Source organism: Typopeltis vanoorti, chromosome 16, assembly GCF_054136105.1.
Source record: "Typopeltis vanoorti isolate ZY-2024b chromosome 16, IOZ_Tvanoo_1.0, whole genome shotgun sequence".
In the NCBI taxonomy this organism is placed as follows: domain Eukaryota; kingdom Metazoa; phylum Arthropoda; class Arachnida; order Uropygi; family Thelyphonidae; genus Typopeltis; species Typopeltis vanoorti.
In genome coordinates this window covers 39,088,999-39,103,418 of record NC_143564.1, presented here as the reverse complement: position 1 = coordinate 39,103,418, position 14,420 = coordinate 39,088,999, and the positions used below count along the sequence as shown (strand labels likewise).

Sequence of the window (14,420 nt, the reverse complement as noted above, 5' to 3'; positions counted from 1 at the left end):
TCTACCAGTGTTATGACAAAATAGAAAGGAAAATCTAAGATGCATTAGATATATTATTATATCCTATACATATGAATGTTTCCCACTGGTCAGCAAGCATGCAAACAAAAGCACACTGACATGCACAACAGTGAAAGCATGTTCACAAATAATATATGTAATCAGAATCCTACATGATTTCATATTTGTTGTTGGCATATTAATCTCTTTGTGTTGTTTTGAATGTAAGCAAAGTTTTCATGTGCACACGCGCGCACGCGCACACACACACACACACACAGTTTGCTATAATGTTTTACCGAATTCTTCATTTCTTCTGAATGTGATTTTTCAGGTTACAAAGAGAGTAGAAGAATGATGGTGGCTAATCCAATGGAGCCATGCCTATGAAATTATCCTGCAGAAAAGATATAATGCAGAAACATCAATGAAAAATCGTTTAGAGGGAGTTTGCAAGTGAGTGAACGAGAGACAAAGAGGAGGGTCATTTATTAAACAGATTATCTTATGGACAGCATCAAGCATTCTTAAGAAAGTTGTTTGTGCATTATGTCAAATGTGAGAACAGTATTCTGAGGTTGGGCATGTTTGATATTTATATAGTATTAGGAATGACAGGAGTTGTACAGGTGTGAAGCAATGTCTATTTTATGTAAGCTATGGATGTATTTCTTGCCAGGAAAGACTATATGCAAGACAACCAAGAAGGGAAATCTCACTGTGACAGGAGATCTGAATATCATCAAAATGGAAAAGAAATTAGATCTTTTGCATAGGAAATAAGACAGGACTATATTTTGGTAGCATCAATGCTCACCAGAAAATCCTCCCTCTACTGAAGAATGGCAAGGAAATCAGCATTTAAAGTGATGGTTATAGAAGATCTTGAAGCTTAAGTCATTTCAGCACTGCAGAGTTTGTTGCATGAAGATGGAGTGTACTGTCATTAACAAAACCATGAATGGGATTTGAGGTTAGTCAGAAAAGGTTATTTATATAGAAGAAAGAGTGTGTGCATAAAAACATACAGATTTAGGGTAACCTTGCAATTACAGCATCACAACTGATAGAAATCACAATCACAACAGATAGAAAGCAGACTAGAATATTGTAGCCTGGCAAGGCAGACTCCAAGCCAGACAAAATTAAATGCTGTTGAAATATCACAAACAACAAAAGTAATATCTCTAAACTTTCATTTTTGAAATTATGGATTCTACAACCGTGTCAAAATAACTCTTTTTATTATCCCGACATTTCCATCTTCATATCAAGATCATCATCTGGAGCATACATAAATATACAAGACAAGCTGCATTACATTTCAAACCATAAGCTAGAGAAACAATGATTTGATCACATGCTACTCACTGGCATGACCTCTAGTGAAAAAATAAAAAATAAATAAAAATAAAACTTACATCAAGCTAATTTAATTTTTGATTACATGAATAAACATTCTTGCTTACAGATGGTTTTTCTTCCAGTAACAGTGAGGTCCTATTTCTATTATTACAATTGTTATTTTTGATTTTAAAAAAATAATAAATAAAATAAATAAATTATTTATAAATTACAACATGAATAAACTTTCTTATAGGTTTTTTTTTTTTCCCCTTAACAGTGATGTCCTATTTTTCAGTATTAAAGTTGTTATTTTAGATTTAGGATGCTTGATTTTCTAGAGTCCTGTTTATAGTTATTCTTAGAGAGGAAGGATTTGTGGGACGAATATATGCCTTCCATATGTATGGGATTTTTAGACCAACGTCCCATGAATCCTTCCTCTCTAAGAACAACTATAAACAGGACTCTAGAAAATCCAGGAACCTAAATCTAAAATAACTTTAATACTGAAAAATAGGACATCACTGTTAAGGAAAAAAATCTATAAGAAAGTTTACTCATGTTGTAATTTATAAATAATTTTTTTTTTAAATCAAAAATAACAATTGTAATAATAGAAATAGGACATCACTGTTACTGGAAGGAAAACCATCTGTAAGCAAGAATGTTTATTCATGTAATCAAAAATTAAATTAGCTTGATGTAATTTTTTTTTTTAATTTAATTTATTTATTATTTGTTTTTTCACTAGAGATCATGCTTATAGTTTGAAATGTAATGCAGCTTGTCTTGTATATTTATGTATGCTCCAGATAATGATCTTGATATGAAGATCAAACGTCGGGATAATAAAAAGAGTTATTTTAACATGGTTATAGAATCCATAATTTCAAAAATGAATGTTGATCACCGTGTTGAACACTAAAAGAAAGGAATATCTGTAAACATTTTCATGATTTGTGTGTCCAAACATGGATAAGGTTGGCTAAAAGATATGCTGTTAAGTGTGGCATGTACTTAGCTGTTTATGATATAAGTTGGGAGATTTTGCTAGTCATCCACACAACTACTGGAGGAGAAAACTGAAAGCAAGATGTCAGTTTGGGTAATGTCAGAACAATAATCATCATCAGCCATTTTCTTCATTGGCTACTGCAGATTGAAGGCCATCCTCGTATCTCTATTCAGTCCTATCTTGAGCTTTTTTATTTCACTGAGCTCCAGACATCTCTACTCTCATCCCTCTGCTTCTTTGGTCTTCCTGTAACTTCCTTTCCATATCTGAGATACCATTCAGATAACAACTTTGTGAGTGTTACTTCTTGCAATATGACCTGCACATTGCCATTTGGATCTTTTAATGGCTGTTATATTATACTGTCCTGACTCCTATCCTGAGCTCTGATCCAAGTATTGTGCTTTCTATCTTAAATGGTAATACACCATCTTTCCAGTTTCCTCAGATAGTCCAACTTTTTGGTTAATTTTTTTAGTCATAATCTACATTGCACTTCCAAATGTCATAACCAGAAGTATACAACTTTCGAATATTTTTCTTCTAATGCAGATCGGAATGTCTCTTTTAAGTGCTTCACTGTTTTCCAAAGGTTATACAACTGAGTTGAATTCTTTGTCTAATTTTTTCTTCACAGCTGCCCTATTGGTGATATTTTGTTCTAGGTAAATTTAGGAGGTTACTGTATGAATTTCCAGTGTTCCACGGGTACTGGCTTTTTCATTATGTATTTATTAAACAATATTTTTGTTTTGTTTTTGTTTATATTTAATTATTTACTTTCAACTATTTATTATTTACTTTCAACATCCAATTCACTGATCATTTTTTGAAGTTCTGCAGAGTTTCCTAAAAGAACGATGTCCTCAACAAATTGCAGGCAATTTAGTTCTTTTCTGTTTACTATAATTACTCTATTTCCCTGTTTAACTCCCTTTTTATATATATCCCTGAAAGCTTAAGTGTAACTTCCACTTTACTCTTTTGCATTGAGATAGCACTATTCTTATTATTATAGTGGCCATATTATAGTATTTAAAAAAGGAAACAGAGAAGATATTAAAAATTACTGTCCTATCAGTCTCATCTCCTTTTAACAAAATTTTTACAAAAATCATTAGCAACAGAAGACAAAAAATAACTACAGCCATTTGAACTGGGGGCAAGAGTTCCGTGTTTGGTTGTTTCAAAGTTATATTAAAAATGTTATTACCTGTTGAGTGCAAAGCTGGAACTTTTGATTTGGGCCAGGTGAGATATGATGAACTTTCATCTTACTTGTTAGTGAAACAAAGCTACAACAGTGGTTGGGTGTTTTGTGTAGAGTGTGGATCAAAGATCCTAATTTCAGCAAGGATTATATCAGTTATTTAGCTGAAGCAAGTATTTAAATAAAGATTTTAAATAAAAGACATCCTCTATTTCTGACATTTTGTTATTAGATGAACAGGCTGGATTTAGGAAAGGTCAAAATTACATTGATGATGTATTTGTAGTAAAGGAAATCATAGAAAGAAAAAAAAAAATATATATATATATATATATATATATAAAATCTAATTCACAGACTCATTTGGCATTTATCAAAAAAGCTTTGAATAAGTTAACAGATGCAAGTTATGGAATATGACAGTTATGAAATATGAGGCTGCCAAACAGTTATTAAATGCAATCATACATATAAATATTAATGAATGCATAATAGCAGATATATAACCTGATCAAGGATGCAGCCTTTCTCTTACTTATTTAACACACACACACACACACACACACACACACACACACACACACACACACACACACACACACACACACACACACACACACACGACTTGATAAGAGAAGTAAAAATCTATAAGAAATCCAAGAATACAGCTCAACCAACACACAACAATCAACACAATGCTTTTTTGCAGATGATCAGGTAATCATACAAAAACCAGAAGACCTTCAGAGCTCTATTTACCATTTATGACAAATAAGTAGTGAACCGTATAAATGTCATCAAAGAAAACTAAAGTTATGGAATTCTGAGATAAACTAAAATAGTAAATGAAAACCAAACTCTAGAATCAGTAATATATTTTCGATATTTAAGATGTGATATAACATCTGATAGATAATGATGTAGGTATGCTTTCAAGGAATCAATGGCACTATACAACTATATAATTAAGATATAAGGTCATTATATCACTTGTATTTATTATCATGAATGTTCTATGATTTTTCTCACTTGCAGTTTTCCTTCCAGTAAAAAACAAAAAATTCAAATTACTACAAGTCTTTCTACAATTATACACTATATATGAAAAAGAAAATTCTAAAATGGCTCTACTGATATTGACTAATCAGATATATGAGTTGCTATAAATAATCTAGTAAATTTTATACATACATCTAACTGTTCCTTAATTGATTCAGTTGATGGTTGCTTAACAGTGCGTGGAGCTGTTCCCACTGGCATTACAAAAACATGTTTATCAGCAGTGGTGTCTATAACTGTGCTACTACTACTACTACTTCCAGAAGAAAGAACCGATGTACAGTGGGCTGGTACTTCTTTGGAAATAGGAAAAGTCTGTGATGTACATACATTGCTGACAACATCTTTGCTTGGAACTGCTTTATCTCCAGTCACTGTTTTACGTAGAGATGAATTGCAATTTTTATTTGCAGATCGCACACTTGGACTTCTTGTATTCCCTCTTGCTGCTGATTTTCCAGATGGAGGAGTTGTATTTCGAGATTGGTTCCCACAACGATTTGTGGGTGACAGTGGTGCATGCTGTAAAATATTTAAATGACAATTCTAACCTTTGAAATATATTTTTCATTCTAGTATAGATTGCAGATTATTTATATTAATTTCCAAGATGAAACTAAAGAAATCTATAAAAAATGAGTATTCTACATGAAGAAATTATTCTAATATCACCATTCTCACTATAGCAAACTTTTAAGGGACAGAGAAAATATCTGTTATAATAGAAAGTGGATTCTCAGCAATGGCCAGATTTTTCAGTGTTTGTTATAGAGAACACCAGCAATAAAAATGTTTATTATAATTAGCACTAACTATAAGAACATAGTGGATATGATTAGGAATTAAACAATTCCTAATCAAAACAATTCAAAAATTATGTTATAAGAACTGATTGAACAATTTTATTTGTAATAATTTCATATTTTAACATAGATACATGTTTAGTGTCAAATTTGCCTCCAAAAATCTGATTTTATTACTCAGTCATTATAGGCAGTCTTCATAAATTGCTTGTAGAGCATTCATAATGACTATGATTATTAATTTATTAGCAGCAGCTGGAAGAATTAATGGACATAAAGATCTATTGATAATCTTTTTTTACTTTTCACTACCATGCATTTCAACTCATACTTTCTTTGGTAAAATCTGAGTGATGTAATCTTAGCATACAGCTAAGAATGTCCTGATTGTGATACTCACTTTGACACTAGATCCAAAAATAACCTTTGAATACGTTCTTTTTCTGATCATGGCAGGGGGTGGTTATAGTAGAAAGAATTTGAAAATTTTCATGTCTGGTGTCTAAAGCAAGATTTCTGGATTATATAAACTTCAGTCCATCTGCAGTCCTAAAGTACAATAGGTTAACAACCTTTCATGGGTGGAATTCACAAACAAATGTAGCTGTGTGTCCTCTGGTGCTTTGTAAAGGTAATTTGCAATGGTCGAACAACACCTCAAGACAAAGCTAATCTCTGGCATCGTTCTCCTCTCCAATTCCTGCACACACCAAAATATATAACATGTATAACATACACCCTGTGGTCTTTTTCCAGAAGAATCTTGAATAACTTAGACAAAGTTTGGTCGTGATGCTATCTTTCTATTACTCAAAAGTTGTGCTTCAGAACTTAATACCTATCATATATCATCTCTATACTCTTTTTACTTACATTTAACTCAATACTTTAAAGCAAGTCGACAGTCCACTACAAAAAAATAAGATAAGAAATGCCATAAACCTCAGTCCTCACTAAAATAATAAAGGTAAACAATAGCCAACTTCCATATATGAACCGTAAGCCAGTTAACCAGTATGGAGCCAAACCATATCAAGCCTACTTCACTAATTTCTGGACACATGCCATGAGTAGGTTTGGAAAGAATGCTCTACTGTTGCTCTTGCCATTTCCAGAGTATTTATCAAGGCATGCTCAGCAAATTAACATTTTAGTCTAACTTGCACTGTCAGTAATTGGGTAGCTAGTTTCCCCTCTGGTTGATTGCTGTATGTCATGGTAGATGGCTTCCTCTAATTGGACCTGTAATGATGGAATAGCCCACTGATATGAACTTTCCCACCGATGCAGGTAAAAATTCTTACTGTAGCACAATTTATTTTTGGCTCCCTTGATGTTGTTTATACTATAAAGTGCTATTCAATTACAATTTGAATTTTTTCTAATGATTTAGCTGAGTGCCTGTGTGCTTGACACAGTTATAATTTGTGCTCTGAAGATGCTGGGTAGAAAACCAGAAAAATATTAATAAGTTTAATAGAAGTGATTTATTTTTTCTTCTCTTGGTGTTTATACCATGAAGCACTACTATGAATGAAGTGATTACAGTCAACTCTCACTATACTAAACATTGCTATAACAAACTACTGAAAGCCCAACAACAAACAGCCCTGTGGATACAATGACATGCCAAAAGAAATTTACTATAACAAACTGTTCCTGTGTGGTCTCTACCAGTTTACTAGTGAGTAAACTGGTAGAGAGGGAGATATAATATAGTTCCTAAGTTCTTTTCTGTTAATAAAATATTGTCTTGGTTACCCTATACAAAGGATAAAGGTCCCCATCTTTCTCTTTCTCTTTGGTGTTTACCAATTTCAGTTGGACTGCTTTCTTTTCACTTCGGACAAACAGAGGACATTTTGTTGGAAAAAAAAAAAAAGGACTGAGAAATACCAATCTTACGTCATTCATAAAAATCCTGAAAAAAATCTGGTGTGGCAAAATACAGAGTGGACACTGATCACAGTGTTCTGTGGTCCAAGACCCACCTGTTAACAATCATTTTAAATTTGAGTGATTGTTCAAAGATTGTTTAGATTTGAGTGATTGTTCAAAGAGAGTGCTGAAGCACTGCCTGATCCAAAACCAGAATGACTGTCTTTATACAGCAAAAATTTTGAAATGTTTAATCAGTGTTATCTAGCACAAGGCTCATATCTGTTTAAGGGAAAAGCAATCCATTGTTATTGCCTTTACCTTTTGAATTGCTAGTTTGCTGGTGATGATGATCTGTTACTTTCAGATCTAAATACTTGCATTAATAAAATAGTATTAATTTTTTGGTGTATGTGTTTCCAGTAATCTTTCTACTATGCCACAAGAGTCATTGAAAGGTGCAAAGTATAGTTCCATCATATGGAACTATAACCTTATAGTTTCATATGATGGAACTATAAGGTTATAGTTCCATCATATGGGCAAATAACCCTATCCATAGTTTTCCTGATGACAGCACACACTATTTCTCCTAATCATTTGACAAACTTCACAGTGTTCATCATTCCAAGATTTTTTCTATACCAATACCTTAAAAAATATATATATAAGAATATATATAAGAGACTTACAGTGGCTGCACTGCATAGTTCAGAAAGCCTGGACAGAGGGATGAATTCCCGATGATTGGAGTAGAGCTCTCATAGTATCCATTTATAAAAAGGGAAATAAAACTGAATGTGAGAATTACAGAGGTATTTCCCTACTGAGTGTTCCTGGCAAGATCTATGCAAGTATACTTGAGAAACGGTTGAGAAGAATTGTGGAAGAAAAGCTTGGTGAAGAGCAAGCTGGATTCAAGCCAAATAGAGGCTGTCAGGATCAGATCTTCACTTTACGACAAATAGTTGAGAAAGCATAGGAATATAACAAAGATCTGTATTTAAGTTTTGTCGATTTGGAAAAGGCATATGACAAGGTTCCAAGAGAGAAGCTGTTCAATATGTCACAGTTATATGGTGTCGATGGGGCATTATATCAAGCAATACTTAGTCTTTATTTGAGTTGTAAGTCAGCAGTTAGAATTGAAGGAAGTACAGGAAGATGGTTTAATGTGAAATCTGGTGTGAGACAAGGATGTACATTATCCCCTCTGTTATTCATTATCTATATGGATCACATTATGAAGGAAAGTAGTATTAAACATGATATCAAAATTGGAGATGTTAATGTCAGCTCTTTGCTTTATGCGGATGATGTTATACTTCTAAATAAATCCGCTACAAGTCTGCAAGATTCTCTGACTAAATTGAATAGCTGTCATAATAGATGTGGTATGAAGGTCAGCAATAAAAAGACAAAGACAATGAAAATAGGCAGAATCATTGAAAATGTCAACTGTGCTGTGAATGGAGAACCTGTGGAACATGTAAAACATTTCAGCTACTTAGGCACGATTTTTATTGAAGATGGTAAATTAAATATAGAAATAGACAACAGAATCAGCAAAGCTGGTATGGTGGGAAGTCAATTGAATAAATTCATATGGAATAAGAGAGAAATTAGTCGGAACACTAAATTAGCTGTATACAAGACAGTGTTCAAACCAGTTTTAACTTATGGATCTGAGAACTGGGTCAGAAGTGAAACACTTGGCCAAAGACTAGAGACTGCAGATATGAGAGTCCTGAGAAAGATTATAGGCGTGAACAGATGGCATCAATGGCAATATCATATTAAAAACGAGGATATTAGGAAAGAACTTGACATTGCCAACATCCAGGAATGCATTAGCAGAGCTAATCTCAGGTGGTGTGGTCACTTAAAGAGAATGGGAGGGGAAAGATTAGAAAAACAAGTGTTCTCTGCCCAGTTGGCAGGAAAATGACCCAGAGGAAGACCAAGATGTAGGTGGATTGATACGGTACAAAGTGCCTTAGACGATAGAAATATAAGATCTGATAATGTTGGAGTCTTGACAAGTAACAGACTGATTTGGAGGAAAATTGTAGATAGGAAGTTAGTAATGATGTAATTTTTGTCATGTAGTACTATCATATCCTGTACATCCCTTGAGGGTACGAGGCAGGAATTTAATGATGATGATGATTAAAAAAAAAAAAAACCTTCGTGCCATTATTTAAAAAGGATGAGGATAACCTAGTCAAACCTACCAAAACAGCCATACCTTTTCTATTCTCACAAAAATAAACTCAATTCTCCTTTCATACCGAACATGATTAGATGCCTCTACTCTTACTGATATTTATCCCTAGCCTTTCTTAGCATTAATACATCAATAGCTTCATTTGGCTCTAAATTTTGCAGCAATAACAAATCTGCCTAACCTTAGAACATTGTGCACGTGTTTGGGACACTGTATCAAGGTCTGCCCTAAAATTCATGATGTTGTTCAGAATAAGGTGGTCTGGCTGATCAATGATCTCTCTTCAGTTATTCACTTGTGATGTTTCAGCCTTGCAGTCCAATTTCCAACCCACTAAACCTGTTTCTTCTCTTTCATTCAATGAACATCTATTTTCTAGACTAGGCTTCGTTATAATGTGTTCAATGACTACAAATTCCAGCTTTTCAACAAAAATATTAGTAAGTCACTGCACTCTTGCCTACATCACCAGCATGGATATTGCTGAAATTTAAGAAATGTTAGATTCAATATTATGCAGAGAAAAAAATTATGTTAATTATCATTTCCTAATGGTTAATCATTAGATGCCAAATGCTGAGATATAAAAGATAAGTGAGAATATAGAGATCAGTTGGGTTTATGATCTCTATATATAATACACAAATATCCATCTAATACTAATTTCTTCCTGTCAGAATCAATATCTTAAACTTTAAACTTGGAAAAAAAAATCTAGAATAGGTTACAAAGAAGGTGTATTATGACTACAAAGTATGTATGGATGCATGCATTAACACTAAAAAACAAGAACAATTAATGGCTTAAAAACCATCATCGAATTCCTGATATGTATTCTTAGGGGATGTACACGATCGCTATAATGGTACAACATGAAAAAGTTACATCATTACTAACTTCTGATCAACAATTTTCCTCTAACTTCATCTGTCAAGACTCCAGCATTATTAGATCTTATATATTTCTGTCTTTTAAGGCACTTTTTAATGTATCAATCCAACTACATCTTGGTCTTCCTCTGGATCTCTTTCCTGCCAACTGGGCAAAAAAGAACAACACTTGTTTTTTGCTAATCTTTCCTCACCAATTCTATTTAAGTGACCATACAACCTGAGATTAGCTCTACTAAGAAATTCCTGAATGCTAACAATGAAAGTGCTTTCCTAATAATCGAATTTTTAATGTAATACAGCCATTGATGCCATCTGTTGACTTCAATAATTTTTCTCAGAACTGGAGACCTCTTATCAGAGGTCTCCAGACTTTGATCAAGTGTTTTATTTCTAACCCAACTCTTGGATCTGTAAGTTAAACTTGGTTTGAACACTGTCTTGTATATATACAGCTAATTTAGTGTTTGAACTAATTTCTTTCTTATTCCATATAAATTTATTCAGCTGACTTCCTACCATACCAGTGTTAATTTTTTTTCTTCTTTCCTTAATCGTTTTATGTGCATTATTGGTTTTTACTCTTAATTGTTACAATTATTGAATCTCCCTATTATTTGATATAATTTTCTCGCACTTGCTTACACCATTTTCATCCTATGGCCACTACTTAAATTGCTTGCATCTGCAAAGCTTGGTAGACAAAGAAATTGCCCCCAGATAGAGGCAATTTTCTTTGATACAAATCTGGAATTAACTCCTTGTCAGAATTTGAAAAAATTTGTTTGTTAAAGCTGTGCCATCCAAATTCTTAGACAAGTAGCTATCCCCAAATTTTAACTTGCACTGGTTCTATTTTTATGAGCGGTGCATTGAGTTCACAAATCATGCAAATTGTTAGGTAAGAAAAAGAAAGGTTTATTCATTACTCTAATATGATATACAAATATTAAGATCACTTAACAAAACTGAATCTCTCCTAAAAACTCCTAGTCTTAAACACTGTGAGACAATATCTACAATTTAGTTAAATCTCTAACATCATCCTATTCAACTAACATTCTTGTACAAGCATTTATCTTATTCTAGATTCAAGAACTATCAGGCTATAACATACTTTAGCAATTCAATACCACACTGTACATGAATTCTTACTGAGAGCTAAGACAATCTACTAGTTGATTAGATACTCAAGTTCTGTTTCATTTTTGTAAGTCCAATCACTGGGCATATCCACACATTATTGCACACTAACTGTTTCTTGTATACAAAGGAATTGAAAAGTTTCTACATTACCGAGCATCAGAATCTCTCTTGCTTTTTCTCTCTATCTTCCGAAAAATTCACACAGCTTGTTACCCTCTCTTACGGTTTGCTGTCTTCGAGTAGGACAAACTAGTGATTACGATCACGAATCATCTTTTCCGATGTGGGCGAAGCTGCTCTACTGGGTTCAGTCCACGTGGTTCCTCATGTTGATCGGTTTGTGCTGGCTTTTCCACTGTACCGATGATTATGCCCGCACCGAATCGCTATCTGGCAGCATAGCTGCCACTGGACATCGTTCTTTTTGACCACTCTCACGCACCTTCTCCTGGAATGACTGGAACAGGAATCCCGATCAAAAGAAAAGCCTCAAGTTGGCATCGCCAAGCACTATATATCCTTGCTGAGCCTGTTCTCCCTACTACATCACTCTTTTCCGGCCAGCACCTAAATTCTTGCACCTGGTATCATTGCTTGACATCCACTTCGACGGGAAACCCCATGCAACTTTGACCTTTGCATACGTGATGGCCTCAGGTTATGAATTAATCCTCCTTTTGTGTTTAGAACTTTAGCTTGCCCTTGGTATGCTTATACACAATTCACCACATCTACAATTTCTTTTGTTCACATACAAAATATTTGATAATACAATATTCAATAACTTCAAAAAACATCATTTCCAATTTAATTAACATCAAAAATTTTCTATCAAAACACAAGTATTTACAGTGGGATTCAGTTTACCAGTAAAATCGGTTTACAAGATGTTTTTACATAAGATTCCTTGTATACACGATTTTACATAGGTTTCTTCGACCCCAAAAAAATTTTTTTCCAACACTTCCTTCCTGTAATTTTTCTGGAGAGAATTTGACCACAAACTTGTTTACTTCCTTCTTTTATATCTCTCTCAGACCTATGTACCTTATTTCATTATGTGCTTTATCTTCTCGATACACCTAATTTTACTGCTATCTTTTAGTGTTTTGACCCTAATCAATTCTCCATTAAATTTATTCATAAAGCTTGCACAATCTGTTAGTAAGTGTGCAGCCTTTGTAGCAAGTGCTAAATTCCAACATAACAATCCACTTATAGCTTTTCTAAGCATAAACAGAAAACAGAGGAAGTTTGCATAACTAAACTGCCGCTGAGGTTGTATATTAACTTCATGTTTTCTGTGCCTGTTCCACCTCGGTCTGTTGTTAAAAACTCTAGATGTGTTAATTATCTCAATATAGTTCACTCCGATTGTTCTTGGACAATTCTCCGCTAATTTTTCTTCTGTATTATCTTGGTCATTTGCCAATCTAACACTTGATATTTGGTAAGTCTCAGATTGATCTTTCACTTCTGAAATTGAAGCTACCTCAGCATCAATCTGGTTATATCTAGAAACTTCATTGTCTCTTTCAGTTGGCACGACATAACTTTTACTTTGCCTTCTCTCTTCACGTAACCTCTTAATCCTATCTCTAAATTTATGGTTCCCTCCTTTGGACCATTTGTTACCCATTAGGAATATCTCATCTCTAGAGAAGTTGCAATAAAACTTGTACCTCTCTAGAAAGTTAGTTCCTAAAATTATCTGAACATGTGGGCGAGATGTCCTGGGGAGGACCAAAAACTCTTGCCAAACACACATATTAAACTCTGGTAAGTACAGTTTTACTCTAACCTTTTTTGTTGCATAAACTTTGAATGTTGATAACCCCTATAACTTGATCAGTTTCCTTAGATTAAAAATGCCTCTCCACACACGGGAATTTATTCCCTGAAAATAATCTCACGTTATGACAGAGGCCTGGGATCCAGTATCTAATAGTACATTGTTGTGTCCTGAATAAGCATTAAAAAGGTTTATATTAAAATATTCAGGTCACAACATTAATTCTACTTAGGCAGAGAACATGGAACGTTGGCAATAAAAAAAAAAATAAATTGTTTGTGAATACAAGTCAAGATAAAGCTTAAGGAATTGTATAAAATTGTATAAAGTGTTTAAATATAATCTCTATTAAGAGTGGGCATGATAACAGAAATCCATGTAAGCTGGCAAAATCCGTTTGAAAAACCAGCCTCTTGCACTGAAATAGTAAAGCATATGAATCAGGGTTCAAGGGTCACTTTACCGTCCTGCATTATGAAAGTATTGGAAAGGGAAACCTAAGCGTCTTCCAGGAATAGGAGGCAGACACACGTGCGAAAAATTAATAGAGGGAGCTAATGAGATTGACGTGGACACACGTGACCGAGTTGGCATGTATCGCAAATATCGAGATTTTCCGAGAGGAGAAAATTGAACAAAAAGGCCTTGCATGAAGATTCGATCTCTCTTATCTTTTTTTCTTCCTGGATTCCTGATCTCTGGAGTGGTCCTACTCGTCGTAGGAGGGAAGTCCCTGGCCAGTTGCGGAAGGCACTCAGTTCGTCCATCGTAGCGTTCGTATTGGGCCAAGCTATGTCCATGTTCTAGGATAGCTGTGATGTTGTCGTACGACGGAAGGACTAAATTGAGCCATCCATTTAAGGCGACGTTACCCACCTCCCATGTTTCCCTCGAGATTCTACTCGCACAGATCTACAGAAGATATCCTCCAAAGCATTACATTTGAAGGCTTTGATGATTAGAAAAGGCAGGAACAAGTTTTAAGAGTTCAAGGACAGAAATGGTAATGTAGACTTTTAAAATACTAATTCCAGTTGTAAGAAGAGAGTGAAT

The 14,420-nt window shown here is 34.1% G+C and overlaps 1 protein-coding gene across 4 annotated transcripts in view; it reads right to left on the bottom strand.

Moving 5' to 3' along the window:
- The window catches only part of crm (cramped chromatin regulator), a 345,363-nt gene that overhangs the window by 107,636 nt on the left and 223,307 nt on the right, over positions 1-14,420 (bottom strand). For all 4 annotated transcript variants that reach the window (XM_090406636.1, XM_090406637.1, XM_090406634.1 and 1 more), the window contains exon 11: positions 4,764-5,153. In XM_090406636.1, coding sequence (XP_090262762.1) covers positions 4,764-5,153 — 390 coding nt within the window. The remainder of the gene's footprint in view (positions 1-4,763; positions 5,154-14,420) is intronic.